Source organism: Thermobia domestica, chromosome 3 (assembly GCF_964235325.1).
Source record: "Thermobia domestica chromosome 3, izTheDome1.hap1.1, whole genome shotgun sequence".
Lineage (NCBI taxonomy): Eukaryota > Metazoa > Arthropoda > Insecta > Zygentoma > Lepismatidae > Thermobia > Thermobia domestica.
In genome coordinates this window covers 144,437,474-144,452,993 of record NC_137456.1, presented here as the reverse complement: position 1 = coordinate 144,452,993, position 15,520 = coordinate 144,437,474, and the positions used below count along the sequence as shown (strand labels likewise).

Below are 15,520 nucleotides of genomic sequence, written 5' to 3'. Positions count from 1 at the left end.
AAAGTCTTGTAAGCTAACGCCATTGTGGGAATTGTATATTAAATATTCATAAAACTCAAAATACACCAAAAATCTTAACTACATGAGCAGTTCTAAAAATTCTATTGTAGATACTGAGTGTAAAAATATTATGTTTTCCTTAAATTCTTTTGCTTTTATAGGTGAATATTCATGTATCAATTGTCAGAACCACAACTTTATTCCTTAATCAGAAACATAGTACCCTTAACAAAGTGACACAATGGAAGCTGTAAAAATCCACAACAGCAATAATATAGAAAACACAACAACCTAAGATTATAAAGGTATAGTAAACGTATGTTCATAATACTCTGTTTCCTATATTCAAAATACGTATATACACAATATTAGAAAATAACCATGCATTTCTAGTGGAATTTGTCATGAGTAATTTTAAAATGTTAATTCTACAAATATTTGTTATTTTCTTTTTAATACGAGTAATCAATTATGTATTAATTACAAATGTAGTTTATCATCTTCCGTGACACCTCTTTGGAGAGCTTGCCGGTATCAGGATCTCTTAAAAGTCACCTAATGATCCAATCACGACAGCTACACTTTATGGATACCATTTTCAAGTAGTAAACTTATTATTTTCCAAATGGATGTTCTGCGACACAATGGTTTCCTCCTCTTTTTCTCCTTATACTACCTGAAACCAAGGAGCAGGCAGAAGAATCTTGGGTTGAGAAAGAGCAACAGTAATAGCTAACTACTTCTTTATTTGTATTTTATCAACATGTTAAATTGTAGATTTGCAATTAAACCGCTTATGGAGTAAAAAATGTCCTGTAAGGAGTGAACTTGTACAATCCGCAGCAAAAAACCTGCAAAACATGACTATGTAAATTTATTGTGAAACGACGAAATCTCTTGCTCCAAAATAAGTGTGCAGGGAAGGACGCCGAGGTTTCTCCTGGCGTGATTCGTGCCACTTACACGTTATGTTGATTCCCTGCGCTGTAACGCGTAGTTTCACAGTTAATTTACATGCTTATGTAGCAGGTTTTTTTGCTGCGGACTGTACATATGTATATATATGCGGGTGAGATGGTATACAGGGTAACCGAGAAGTCTCCTTACTACTACATTTGAATATTACAGAGAATAATATCAGTGTAATTTTAGTTGTAGTATTGACTATACTGGTCACAGTCAGCACTGTCTAATATCGTTGATTTTAAGCACAGACTGGTAGGCCTCTTTTCAAGTTCAAGGAAATCATTTTAGTGTGAAGCCATGGTTGATGTGAGTGGTTGCACGTACACAATTATAGAAGGGTTAATGGTATGTATGTGAGTGAATGAATGACAATACACGGACAAAGAATAATACAGGTAATGACTGCGTTTAGAGATCCATTTGGCAAGTACTCAACTAATAAAGTAACACCGGGAAAACTTGGGATTTGCTTTAGTGTGTGTCAAAGCCAATGGACGTAAGAAGACTCGTGGGAAATCATGTCGCTTGGTCAATTGCGATGTCTCCAACTTAATCGCTTCGCAAAACAGCAGCTGCTTAATATACCATGGTGATTGCATTATCTGACTACGACATGGAATAGTATGTAGCGTCCTACTGTGCTTTGTTGACATAATTTGGAAATATCGTGTCTAGCTCACGAGTGTTAGTTTCAGATGTATGCACGATCTATCGTGGCTTACACAGGAGGAATGTGATCTTCTGGTCTAAAGAAAATCCAAAGTATATACAAAAGTTGGAATGAAACCAGCCTAATGTTATAACATGGGCCGGAATGACACCACAAAACCTGTTAGGAGCATAGCCTTTTTTACGAATATGTAAATTACCTTCTTATTTACACTTTGCACATGTTGCAACCATGGTTAATGTTGGCTGCAAGAAAAGAGAGTCATAAATCCTGTGTTAGTACCCCTGAACGGTACTATAGCCCAATTTGCTCTTCACGTATGTGGTTTCCATAAGGAAGAATACCCAGTTCGATGGATTGGGCGTGGTTGTTCAACTTATCCACCCATATTAAAATGGCTTCCGTCATGCATGGACCTTATAATGACAGATAATCAATTGTGAGAAATAATCAAGTCACTTGTCTCTCATCGTTGGTACAAGAGTTGGTCGATCGGATCAAGAGTTATACAAAGGTGTTGTTAGAGATCCCGAAATTAGAGGCAGAAGTGATCTACAATCTCCAACAAAGTATTTCAACTTTAAAAATGAATGTAGCATTTTTTTTTATAAATTAAGGTGAGTCCTCTATCCAGACAACAGCTACAACGTCTCACTCCAATCCTAAATTAGATGAAGCGATCAGTGCCCTTGTTGGATTGGCGAGTGGTATCTGTAGAAAAAAAGTGAAATACGCACCTCCACTAGTTTTCTTATGGAGAGTAGAAAGAGAGAATGATCTGGGTCACCCATAACACTTAGAATCTACTCCGACAAAACCTAGAATAATAGCCATTTAAGAGCTAATCTAACTCTGGGAGATTCCACGTTAGAGACGATCTAATCTGAGATATAACGGTCTATAACTAAAGTGGTGGATTCAGCTTGATATTTTCTTAATAATAGTACGTACACAGATGATAAGAGATATTGAGATATTTGTATTCGTAATGCTGCAAATTCTACAGTATATCTCAATTTCGAAATAAGAACTCGATATTATCATTAATATTACCCAGGGTTTAGAATTTCAATCTTACGTGGCGACTAAATTTTCATTAAAATTTAATAATTATCAAACCGAAAGAAACATTCATTGAATTATACGATGTCTAGTTATAAGTTGTGTTTGGATATTAACTAATAACATACAAATCGTTACCTGATACCCAATGAAGTTGCTTAATAGCCAGTAAAATTCAATACGTAACATGCAAAGACCCAAAATGCTCCAACAATATAACGGGTGGACTATAGTAAAAAGGACAGTGTGTGTAAAATACTAAATTGACTTGTTGACACTCGAGTGGAAACGAAATAGGAAAACAAAAACAATTAAATTGCTGAAAATTGATATTGAAAATAAATATCATACAATATTAATCATCACTATTCATCACTGTTGAAGTTATCTCTCCGCTTTGTTCAATTTCAATCATTTCGGTTTATAATAATGCTAAATATTCATAATTACAGGACACTGGATGCGTCAGACCGAACAAGATAATTTGCATCACTTCTTAAAATTTCCTTTAAATTGAATAATTCCTTGGAAAGGCATTGGGACCTCCTAAGTGCCAACTGAGCTAAATACTACAAAGTCCAATTAAAATTGTAAGGACTAGAAGAAAATAAAAAATGGTTAATAACAAAGTATGAGAAATTATATCAAATTCCGAATAAAATTAGACTTCACCGAATTTTTACTAAAATGAAGAAAAATACGGTACTTGACGCTCAGAGTCGATTGTACTTAATTGGGAATAAAATCAACTTTAGAAGAGGAACAAAACTTGAGAGAGTTCGATGAAACTACATCGATAGTCACCTGAGAATATCATATCCTGAAAAAAAGATAAAAGTTAAACTAATTTCATTGGAAATGGTTGGCAGAAATTTTAACTCAAGAATTTCACTATACTCACGCAAAGAAAGTAACTCCTAATTCCAAACTGATGACAAAGATGCGAAAACTATATCTCCAAATTCTAATTTCAGAACTACGTGATTCCTAAGTTATACTTAGCCACCTGCCGTAGTCGTTCCTGAATCGCAGGGGGGAAGATGAGAGCGTTTCCAAAATCTTGAAATGCAATTTTCTGCGTGGGTAGGAGCAGCGACTTTTGTACTTTCGGTTTCCGCTTCCATTTCCGAATTCTAACTGCAAAGTGTGTGCCCTTTTCTGTGAATTTGACCACCTTGAAATTCTAATTGGGAAAGATGTTGATGTAGATGATTGATCTTGTCTTTACAAAGAATTTGGTACATCCTCAAGCATCAAACAGAAACGTCAAAACATTAAAAACAGAACAATACTTATGATTCTGTCTTGGAGAAACAATTAGCACGAGGTGCATGAAATTTGATTAGAGTGCAGTACATAAACCATGAATTTTAATGATCGTGTCTGGAGTTAATATCCCAGCCCAAGTTCATCGGAGCTAAGTTGTGGGTTGCATTTTTACGAACACTACGTTTTCTTTATTTACTAGTGCTGTCTCAGATTGAAATCTGAATCCTGTTTTATCTTTTTACATGTGTTCTTTTCTAATCAAGGTAATCGACAAGAGATCTGTAAGATTCTTTTGCCTAAGTTACAAACCTCTCTTGATTTTACATATGATTACACCCTCACTGCAAAAAATACAGAAACTACTTTTAGACACAGTAGGACATTGTACACATTACCAACACTCTTTGAACGTCTCCAGATAACACATATTCACCCCTTGAAGATACTGTGCTGTCCTAATATGTCCCAGATGTATGTACAAAATGTATGTCATCACTTTGTTTTCAAACTGTTTGCCAAGCAGTAGTCTTTTAAATATGTCATACTACATACTGTTTTCGGAGAATGAACGCTTTTGGACACGCGAAACACACTTTATAAACACACAATTGATATGTTTCCGCCTCAGCATCTATACTAAAAGTGTTTAAATGCTGTTTTATTTTTTACAGTGCTTAATCAGGCCTGGTGCAAAATTATTTGCTAGCTAGCAAGGTGTTCAAGACATTTTGAATTTTCACGCACACTGCCCTGATTAATTATCCAAGTGATTAGTTTATTTTAAATAATATTTCCTTCTTTTTCCTGTGCTATTTTTTTTCTCCTCATGACAAGAACCCACATGAGCAGCAATTCGTGAAATAGATTTTCAACTTTCGTATGCTGCTTCAGTTGTGTGTAAACAAAACGTCACTTCCTGATAAATTATTGAAAGAGTTAAACTCCTATTCTTTTGCGCCAATGTTACTCTGCTCGACGACACATTTATCATATATCAGTGTGGAGGAAATCTTTTGAACTACAATTTCTCCGATGCTTTGCAATATCTCAAGGAGAACATGAAATCGCATACGTCTGTGTGCACAGCATCATGTAATATATACGTATTCACTGATTATATAATTCATATAGGTGAGAACTCAACTTAATGTGTACTAAATAAATAAATTACAATTACAGTTATATTACCTAATTATCCAGAGTTTTACATAAGAGTAGAAATCTTCCGTATTTGCGACATTCAAAGCATCTGATGTTTCCCCATAAAATTTCGCAGTTGTTTAACACAATTTGACAGAGTCCACAGGTATTATTCATTGGCGTAAATAGGATATTTTCCTGGGAGGGGCCATGGCCAATTAGTTCTGAAAATTGGAAGAATGTTTTAGAGGATCTTGTTATAATATTTTTTATATTTCCTTCTGAGTCTCCCTTAGCCCGCACTCATTATCATATCTTCAATTTTTCCTAATACGACACTATCATGTAACAGTTCAGTGAAAATCTATTACATCAAATATTTACTTAAAATTGTATATTTCCTATATTCTGTTGCTACTAAATAACTACTTAAAATCTACTCTAATTATGAAGGCTTATTATTCTTTTTCTTACTATTTTACTCGTCCAATTCTGAGCCAAAGTCAGTTTAATCTTACGTCTAATAGAAACACAAATAAATATGTAGTATTGTAGCTCAATTACACAAAAGTTTGCAAGCAAGGAATAATTATTTTTTATACACAAGTAAATGCTCCAGCATATTTAAGATACCTATGTATTGCTTCTACATTCTGATTATTTTAATTTATTATGTACTCCTTTCGTTAAATTTACTTTTATTTATAAATAAGGCAATCCAATTACCAAGGGACAATACTTTGCATATGATGATAGCTATTTGATGTAGCCCTAAAACTTATGAATTTGTACTTTCTTAAATCCAATATGCCTAGTACCATACTCATTGCATGTTATTTCAGCAAATAATGTAATAAAACTGCAATATTATTTGTTTTATGTAGCATTATATTCCTTGTTTTTACGAAGTTACTTGACATTGCAAAAATTCCCATCTTATTGAGAATGAGGAAGCAAGCTATGATTTCTGAATTATACTTATCATTGTTTAATTTAACAAACAAATTAGTTAGCAATAATCGATTATTATCAGATTTATTATGTCCCTAGGTACAATAATTTAAGTCCCTTAGTACATGCCACCCTTCTCTGTAGCAAGAGACGACATGACTTACTTGGTTAAAATTGATCTGACTCTTGTTATTGCTGCAATACTCATGTAACTTTTACAGTATGAAATTAAAATATCAGATTATCAAGAACTTATATTTTTCTTTAGCATAGCACTTATATACTCACTTTTCAAAAGCAAAATATAAGAAGTGTTCCTGGGATGCGCGACTTCCGCTATTGGAAATAATTTATTGTTTACTCGGGTGCAGAATAACGATGTGTCTGTGTCTTGTAATATTGTATACCCCTCACAACTTTCGATACCCTGCACAAAAATGTCTGGGTGCGCGCCTGGTTCCAATATATACCTTAAAAATCTAATCACAAACTTCAGTTCATTAATAATAATAATAATAATAATAATAATAATAATAATAATAATAATAATAATAATAATAATAATAATAATAATAATAATAATAATAATAATAATAATAAAAAGCAACAAACTATATGACTTTTGAAGGCGTGTTGTATGCATGTATGAAGAAGGTAACAATCGCTTGAGTTTAGCAGTTAAAGAATTCGGCTTCATCTTTCTTTCCTTTCTGTTGTTTTTTAGTGTAAATTAAAATTTGCTGTGAGAATCTTAACTATTCAAATATTATTATGCTATAAATAAAATAATAACATTAGGACTGGTTTATCATACATACTATATGAACAAGAAAAACTTACTACGTCAATAATGATAATTATTTGAAATATTACAAAAATAATTAATTAATGAAGCTATCAAATAAAAAGAACGCATATAGCGCAAGTTCAGAGGTCACTATACTACCCACTATCACAATGGTCCAGGGATTTTATTATATCCAAGCACCAGGCCATATTTTTTTTTAGAAAAGAAAAAGATATCGATGGGCGGACTAATATAGACAGTATTAAATATGTCAAATGCAAGCATCACTAAAATTGTTATGCGTAAATTCAGATATATTAATAACATTATTTTCGTCCAATAGAAAAATTCTGGAGGCCTTGCCCTCCCTGGTAACCCTCTAGTTCTGTCTATGGTATTATTGTATTGGAAGATGCCATGTGAATCCGTGGAGTGAATCTTCTTGATTATTCCAAAGGTTTGATTTCTACTTCTACTTCATCTAGATCAGATGTTCTAAAAACAACTTCGGTAGCGATCCGATATATCAATTTTGTTCCGCGTCAAAATTGGATATTTTTGTTGTACCTGCAGTCAACATTCTGAAAGTACACTTCTGTTTATGAAAATGTCAACACTCAAAACGAATTGTCCCAATGAATCCAAAACTTACAAATATGTGTCAGGATGTTGTAGGAGGAAATTATTAAAATTTCAGATAGGTATGGCCAGCAGCGCCCTCTCGTCTGTGATCGGAGTGGTATCACAAAAGGTCAATGCCTGTCGCAAGGAGGCAGTTAATAGTGATCAATCAAAGTGGAAACACATAGACAAGTGCCAGTAGTGCAATAATGCCACATAGGCAAGTTACAACGTCTGCGTCGAATGTTTTACGTCGTTTGCTGAAGGCTAGACTGGTGGCTAGCATACCGTTGCGACGGCAAACCTTGACCAGAAACCATAAATCTACCAGACTGATATGGGCACTCGAACATCATCACTGGCGTGCTGAATAGCAAAATGCGATGTTTTCGAACGATACCCGTTTCAACCTGTCGTACGATGATGGCCGCATATGTGTACGACTCTACCGTGGTATTTGCAACCTGCCAGCTTGCATTGTTGAGCATCATACCGGACAAACGTTCAGTGTGAAAGTGTGGGGACGCCATTGATTGCAACATGCGATCACAACTCATCCGTATCCAGGGTAATCTGAACAGCAACCGGAATATTGGTGACCTTTTAAACCGAGGGGTAATGCCCAACACACAGGCTACTCCAGAACGTCATATTTCAGTAGGACAATGCCAAGCCACATGTAGGAGGAATCTGCAAACTCTCTTCGCAGAATGCCAGTTATCACTAGTTTCTTGGCCTAGCCGGTTGTCTAATGTACAGTTCTAAGTGATGTACAGTTCTGTAATTCTAACCATTAGTATCTTGTCATGTTCCTTAACTCTGGAATAAATTTCATTGTTCTAGCATAGATCTTTCTGGGCGTTGCAATTTTCATACACAGCAGTGCAGTAGAAAAATTGAAATTTTCTTCCTCTCCTTCTGCGTGTGTACATTCAGAAGCCCTTCGTTTTCCTCCAGGATTTCGACATGAGAGTTACATGCTTTCTTTTATACCCATGGCAATGAGTTTAAAAAAAACATCTGGTGACTAGAAGAACATATAACTTTCACCAAAACAGAAGACTTATATATATAACAACCTTAAATATTCGTATTATCAAAATTTTTGTATCAGTTTTGTACCATTTCATACTTGCAGGAAAACTCTTTGTACCACGTCAATTATCGATTAACAAGTAAATAAAATTAACAGCATGACAGCTTAACACCGGTAGTGTTGCAATAACTTATTCGTATATTTAACCTTTTTGCCTTCATTAAAGAAAAACTTTTATTCAGATATATTAGCAAATAATGGCACGGAATCAACATTTAAACCAAAAACAATTCTTAGATTTTTCCACTCTTTTGTATCATCAAGTGAGCATTTGGTACCACGCTCATTAACGAATAGTGAACAATTCAACTTTACACTACAACTTTATGGATTCAGTTTCCTATGAATATTCTCATCTACGATCTTCTTTCGCTATTCAACCGGAGGAGATATAAATCTATCATTTTGATTTCAATTGTGATTCACAATAGAACAAATATGGTTAAAGAAAGCAAAAAAAAAAAAAGATATGGATTCATGACCTCTCGTAGGGCAAAACCACTTTATAAAATAGTGGAAAAGTGTTTCTTAATATAAATGTGATATTCTCCCAAAAAATTATAATCTCGGTTCTAATCTGTCTATTGAAACTGGAAGGGAACATTGATTTCCATAAAGGAAGACCGGTAAGACATTTCAAAAAACGTTTTTTTAGTTTCTATTCAGTATTCCAAAGATACATGATATTTTCGCACATTTTTTAAAGAAAAAATGCCAGAAATGTACAACCCTCCACTTTCAAAATTGATCCCCATTGACTGAAAACAGTAATGGATTGTTTGAAACAATGTATTCATGTTAATTTACTGTCCCAAGAATAAGTTCAATCTCAACTGTAAAGTGTCTATTCAAATCGAAAATAGTAGAAACTTTAAAAAGTCATAACATGGCTATGTCTGTTCGTCAGTCAACAGACATAAGAGCAAAAACCTTAAGAGATGGTGAGAAACACCTTTTTTTTTTAAAAGAATCAATTCAAAGTACTACGAATTAGTTTTCCTTCCTCCATTTACGCTATAATCAAACCAGAAGTGATAACAATCAACCATATCCAGGTTCAACGTCCATTTCCGTCCGTAGACCATAAATGCCAATAGATAACGAGGAGCAGTTCTTACTGCAATCGATTCAGTTTCTCAAGAATATATATTTAATTTCCACCTGACGTGTCTACTAAAATGGTAAGACGTAGGAACATACTACCTCTTCTGGTTTCAATATTGATCACTCTAGAGCTAAAACGGTAATAGATATCAAGAAGCAGTTTTCTAATGTAGATCTATTTTCTCACGAATATGTTCTCTCTCCAAGTTGTTTCTTCTATTGCAGACGGAAATGGTAGAAATTTAGTACCACTTCCTGCTTCAACATTGATGTTAATATATCAAAAATACTCAGAGATAGCGAGATATGTTGTTTCTTATGTTGATAGATTCAGCGTTCCAAGAATATCATTTCTGCCTTTATCCCTCTATTCAAAACGGAACTGATTCCAAATTTCAATCTCAGATTTCAATGTTAATAGATGGTAAAGAAGACAGTAATAGATAGCGAATAGTTGTTATCTGATATCTATTCAGTGCCGCAAGAAAATGTTCTACCTTCATCTTTTTGCATCTGTATACCCCATAGTGATAGCATTAAATACGATCATTTTCGCACTCAATGTTGATCTCCATGGAACGAAATTGGTAATAGGAGACGATAAACGTTTCTCATGGATTTAGGTCTTAAAGAATAGCTTTTATCACAGTTCATAGTCTACTGAAACCCGAAGAAGTAAAACTGCTATAATGATTGCCATATGATAACAACTACAAAATATAGCGAGAAACTGTTTTTCATGCGGATTCAGAGTTCGAAGAGTAGGTTCCATTTATGACGTCATCCAATTATTGCAATAGAAAAATTTTACAGTGGGTTCTTCCGTTTACAGTATTATGTAAATTTGCACGCTTTGGGCGCCTACCGTATTTTAATAATGTATAACGAAACTCACTTCTTTATTTTTTTACAGAAGCCATTCACCAACAATAAATGAATAAAGAATACTCCTAAAGGACAGAAATGAAATTGAAACCTTTGATGCTTTCATGGTATTTGTTTATGGCTTTTAATTGTAACGTATATGCTGACAATAGTATAAAAAGGAAGACTAAAGTTATTATAGCGTCAAGGAAAGAAGGGGCGAAGTCTTGGTCGATGATAGGTGGACAGCTATTATATACAAAGCAAGAGTTTCAACGGCGTGATAGTTTTAGTAGATCCCTTCCCAGACAAACCAAAATGAGAGGTAAATTTATTATTATTCATTAACTAACGTCCATAAAGGTGTACATTAGTTATACGCTATACATGTATATACTTTATAACCTGTAGAGCTATTGTGCTCGTTTTAGTATTAAGTTCTGATAGTACAAATTTACGTAAAATAATAAAGTTATACTTGTCTGTTTATTCACAATTATTCAATTTCTGAAGAAATTAACTTCTAACGCCGAGACAACATACATTTTATGAAAATTCTTTCCTCGGTTTTCATGTTATACCTTAATTTAAAGGATATCAAAATCAATTTGCATTAGTAGCAGACGATTTGATTTGAAAGACCTGATTTTAAACTAGGTTACGCTCAAACTTTCGGCTCTTTGCACACTGTAGTTTAAATTTGTGTTTAATTTAAAGCTATAATTCTATTTATTTATATTTGATATTTTACTTTATTTTCTTTTGTTTTATAACCCTCTCTTTCTACAACGAACATTATAAATTCCTTAAACAGGGATGTATAACATTCCAGGATAGCATAATGCACAGGCTGATGTGTTTTCCCTTATATAGATAGAAAGTTAAATTTATTTCTTCTTCTTCTAAGCCTTTCCCAGGTAGCTGGACTAGGCTTTTCGGATTGCTGTTCCTCTTCCTATCTTGTTGCATGTCCATTGTGACCTTACACTACATCGTATCGTTCTTCACGCAATGTTTCAATTTTTTCTTTGATCGCTCTCATTCTCGTTTCCCAAGTAAGTCATATTCTTACATGCTCAAGCCACCGAATTCTACTTTTTTGTAGTTTTTCTACAACTTGTTTTATCTTAACTGTTCCTCAGTTTACTTCATTCTTAATTTTGTAGTTCCGCGTTACCCTACACATCGACTTCTTGATTTGCACAAATTAACTTCGGTCTCTCTCTATTCTTCATCGTCTCCGTATAATTTGGCAGGTCTCACTGCCGTCTTGTAAACTTTTCCATTAGGTCGTATTGGTACTCTATGGTTTAACAAGCCTTCGTATGGTCCACCAGTATTTAGGGACCAAAACAAGTATTTAAACTAAGAGACCATACATATATTTATAATTTTTAAATGAGGAAAAATAATCCAAGTTCTTTCTATAGCAAAAATTGTATACCTTCGTAATCCTTGTTCTATCGTATTAACGCGCAATTCTGACCAGCAAAAGAGAAACCTATATTTTAATGAGCAAATATGAGCCAATATGTATATAAATTGAAAACTTTATAACAATAATTCAATAGAGCATTATAATAATTTGTGCATTGTGTAAAGACCTAGTGCGTACGTCATTTAAATTTTGATATGCAAATGTCGTATCAAAATCTTTGCATATCAAAATGGAAATTATATGTAAATGTGTAACCACATATATTTTATATCAATTCATTTAAATATTTAATCATGCATAATTAAATGTTAAAAAGCCAACAAGATGTATATGCTTTGTATTGAATTCATATCATTTTTATGAGAAGAGATGGAAGAACTTCAAGTTCTGAGTTTTTTTTTTTTCTGGAGAACATTTCAAAATTTTCAACCTGAAGTTCAGCGAACTCATAGCCTCCAGCGGAACACACACGAACAGCATCTGACATAGTACAACTGTTTCCAGCTTACTATGATTTTCAAGACTAGAGATTGGACTATTCAAAGATAGTTGTACGCAGAACTACAATTGTATGTCCAGGACTAGTGGATGAGAGATGGGTTGGCTACTCTCCAATATAGCGCCGTTCAGTCGTGAACATGGCTATTGTATACTAGTCACACAGTGGTGTTGTTTTTTGGGAACAATAAGGTGTCAGAAACCAACTTGATGACGTTTTTTCTCACCTTACCCGCGTCCCCCGCTACCGATAAAAACGAAGCTATCGTCAGCCACGGCGCGGAGTAATATGTTTTTGAAATTGTGAGTTGGTTTTGGAAAATTTGATTTTATTTAAATTTGAAAGGTTCTTGGATGCAACCGAATATAAATTATGTTTATTTAACACGGTATGTCACATGTCCGACAGTATCACGTACTCTTTCAGTACGTTTTGACAGTACTATTTACAGGCAGTTGTTTGAACCCGTTGGACGGTGTTCGTCTGCAAAGATGGAAGAGGCTTTCTGCCTACCAATGCATCCGTAAGACAAATATATTAATTAACCACCCCTAAGGTAATGACAGTCATGTATTATAGTATATTTATCAAGTAAATTGTATAATGTTATTAATGTAAGGTTTGCTTTTGCAGCATATATGTTCAATAAGCAGGGATGAGTGAAATTAAGTAAAAGTTTGTATTGTGATTACACCCCGCTGCAGACAGTGTTTGTTTATAGATGTCACTACCTGTCACGTGAGTGCTTGATGGAAGGGGGAACATGTATTTTTTTAATATGTTTTGTTTCCTTAATTGTTTTAATAGTCTTCCGGTGCATAACATATGTAGTGTTATATATCAAAATCGTCGTTAAAGATCAAAGAATTATGTAAACTAACTGAAACTCACCAGAGTGTGTATATAAACTATATATTAGGGCATAAAAGTGGTGACCTATTTAAAAATTCGGTAGTCACCACAAGAGAGAGAGAACGTTGACCCATAAGAAAACCGGTAGACCAAAGGTGAGTCTAGGTTTTTCTAGTTCCAGCGAGCCTGATAACTACGGTCGCGAGAGAGGTCACAGAACACTTCGGTTAGATCAACATGACAGGACACTTCGTGTGAGTTCTTGTTCATATGACACTTCGTTCCATGTCAGGAGACACTACACGTCGCTCAGTGATACTTCACTTCGCTTGAGTTCTTAGTTCATAGAACACTTCATTTAGTGACATTCTATTATCAAGTCTTTGCTAGTGTAATAGCAGCAACGATGAAGAGTATAACAGTGCTTAGATAGCAAAAGGGGAAATATCTGCTATATATGACCCCATCGGGAGTGTGATTTTTTTTAAGTAACTTTCTTTAGTTACATTTTCGTAAATATAGTTAGGGGTGTTGTTTACACACCAAGACCAACTATTAATTTAGAACATGTACGTACTAAGAGGATATTATTAACGTGTGTTGGTGGACTCACCGTGTGGCTCACCTTTACAATGAGCACACTTCCAACCAGTTTGTTTTGTGTTTAATACACAGATATGTTAGAAAATCTGTCATCTGCAGAAACATTTATTTTTTTTAACCTGTGCATCGCAAATTAGTGCACCACGAACAATATTTTTTTTAACCTGTGAAAGTTTAAGTAGTGGGACTTTTTGCACCACAGCGCACAAAATACAGTAAGGCGTGACGAGCCTATGTCACCTTTACTGTGATAGTGATGACAGTTACTCTCTACATTTAAAAGAGAGAGATGCCAATGCAGAGATCTTCGGAGACAGCGTGATCTTCAAGACTGATCGTCAAAAACCGTACTATGTGGAATAAAAGTACGTCACGCATATACGGAAGAATGCGTGCAGATCGGAGGAACCAGACAGCAGTGAAGACTGGAATCATGCAGGACATTTCTGTGAAGACAACAAACTAAAACACGCGTGGACTAGAACTATTGGTATAAGTAAACACAGTAGCTACTACTAAACGAGTATGATTTTTTTTACGTGTACAGTGTTTTTTGTGAAACCTTGTGTACATAGTTCGATTCAATTCCGCCAAGGATATATTAAACCGTTATGAAAATCTATTTCTACGTCCATTTTATACTGCAATTCCTGTACGTATCCTGATGGGTTACTTGCTGCTTGGTGAGTACAAAAAAATATATAAAATGTTTTGTAACTTCTGTTTTTTCAGATGGACTTCGTTCGGCGACTTCATTTAACTTACTGCAAATAGTATTCCTTGTTAATGTGTATTCTGTTGGTAATCATTAGACTCAGTCTCATGTTACATGAGCCGCTACTATTTGTGTAGCCCATGAGTCGCTTCGAGAGCGTAAAATCAGGGTAGGTAACATGAACTATGAGACCTGTGTAGATCTCAAAATCGGGATTTTCTTTCTAATTTTAAATGTAGCATAGATCTACATAGAGGCATTTTGGATTATCTATCAAATTAAATTTTTGTTTTTAAAGAGCCTCAACATTTTTTTTATTCAGTCTCTACCGCACCTAAAAAGTTCATAGTTCATGGGACCCACGATGACAGACAGTCTTCCCTGGTGTGACGTAAGACTGCTGTCAAATAAAGAGAGAAAGGCACACCTCACCATCACTGGTACGCCTTCATCTTCTCTCTACAGGGCCTCAGCCTAATTTACATGTTTGACACTTCATGTCATATGCAAGTTTCAGCACACCTGTGCTTGAGAGGTAAATTCTTAATGTGTCACCGAGCCTGGGGCTCCACACACTTTATAAATTTGGCTGCCCAAGCGTAGGGCTATTGTGAGGCTCGCCCGTCCATTTACAAAATTTGGCACCCGAGCCTCAGGCTCACTCGTCTATCCACAACTTGGCGCCCAGCGTGGGGCCATATACAGAAGGCTCTTGGGGTATTTACAACGTGGCGCCCGAGCTTTACGGGCTAAGCATACGCTAGCAGCGTAAGCCGAAAAGGGTACCTACCTTGATACACCAACAGAAGTACAAGGGTAGAGCAGTAATTTTTCATTTTTTTTAGTATCTCTTATGCCGGTTGATAGTTTTGAAACACAGTCC

The 15,520-nt window shown here is 34.9% G+C and overlaps 1 protein-coding gene across 1 annotated transcript in view; it reads left to right on the top strand.

Moving 5' to 3' along the window:
* Nucleotides 1-227: 227 nt before the first annotated feature.
* Nucleotides 228-15,520, top strand: part of LOC145681526 (hemolymph lipopolysaccharide-binding protein-like) — a 55,538-nt gene continuing 40,245 nt past the window's right edge. The window contains exons 1-2 of the mRNA XM_081753170.1: nucleotides 228-305; nucleotides 10,580-10,855. Of these exons, the coding sequence (XP_081609296.1) occupies nucleotides 10,630-10,855 (226 nt within the window). The 5' untranslated portion in view covers nucleotides 228-305; nucleotides 10,580-10,629. The remainder of the gene's footprint in view (nucleotides 306-10,579; nucleotides 10,856-15,520) is intronic.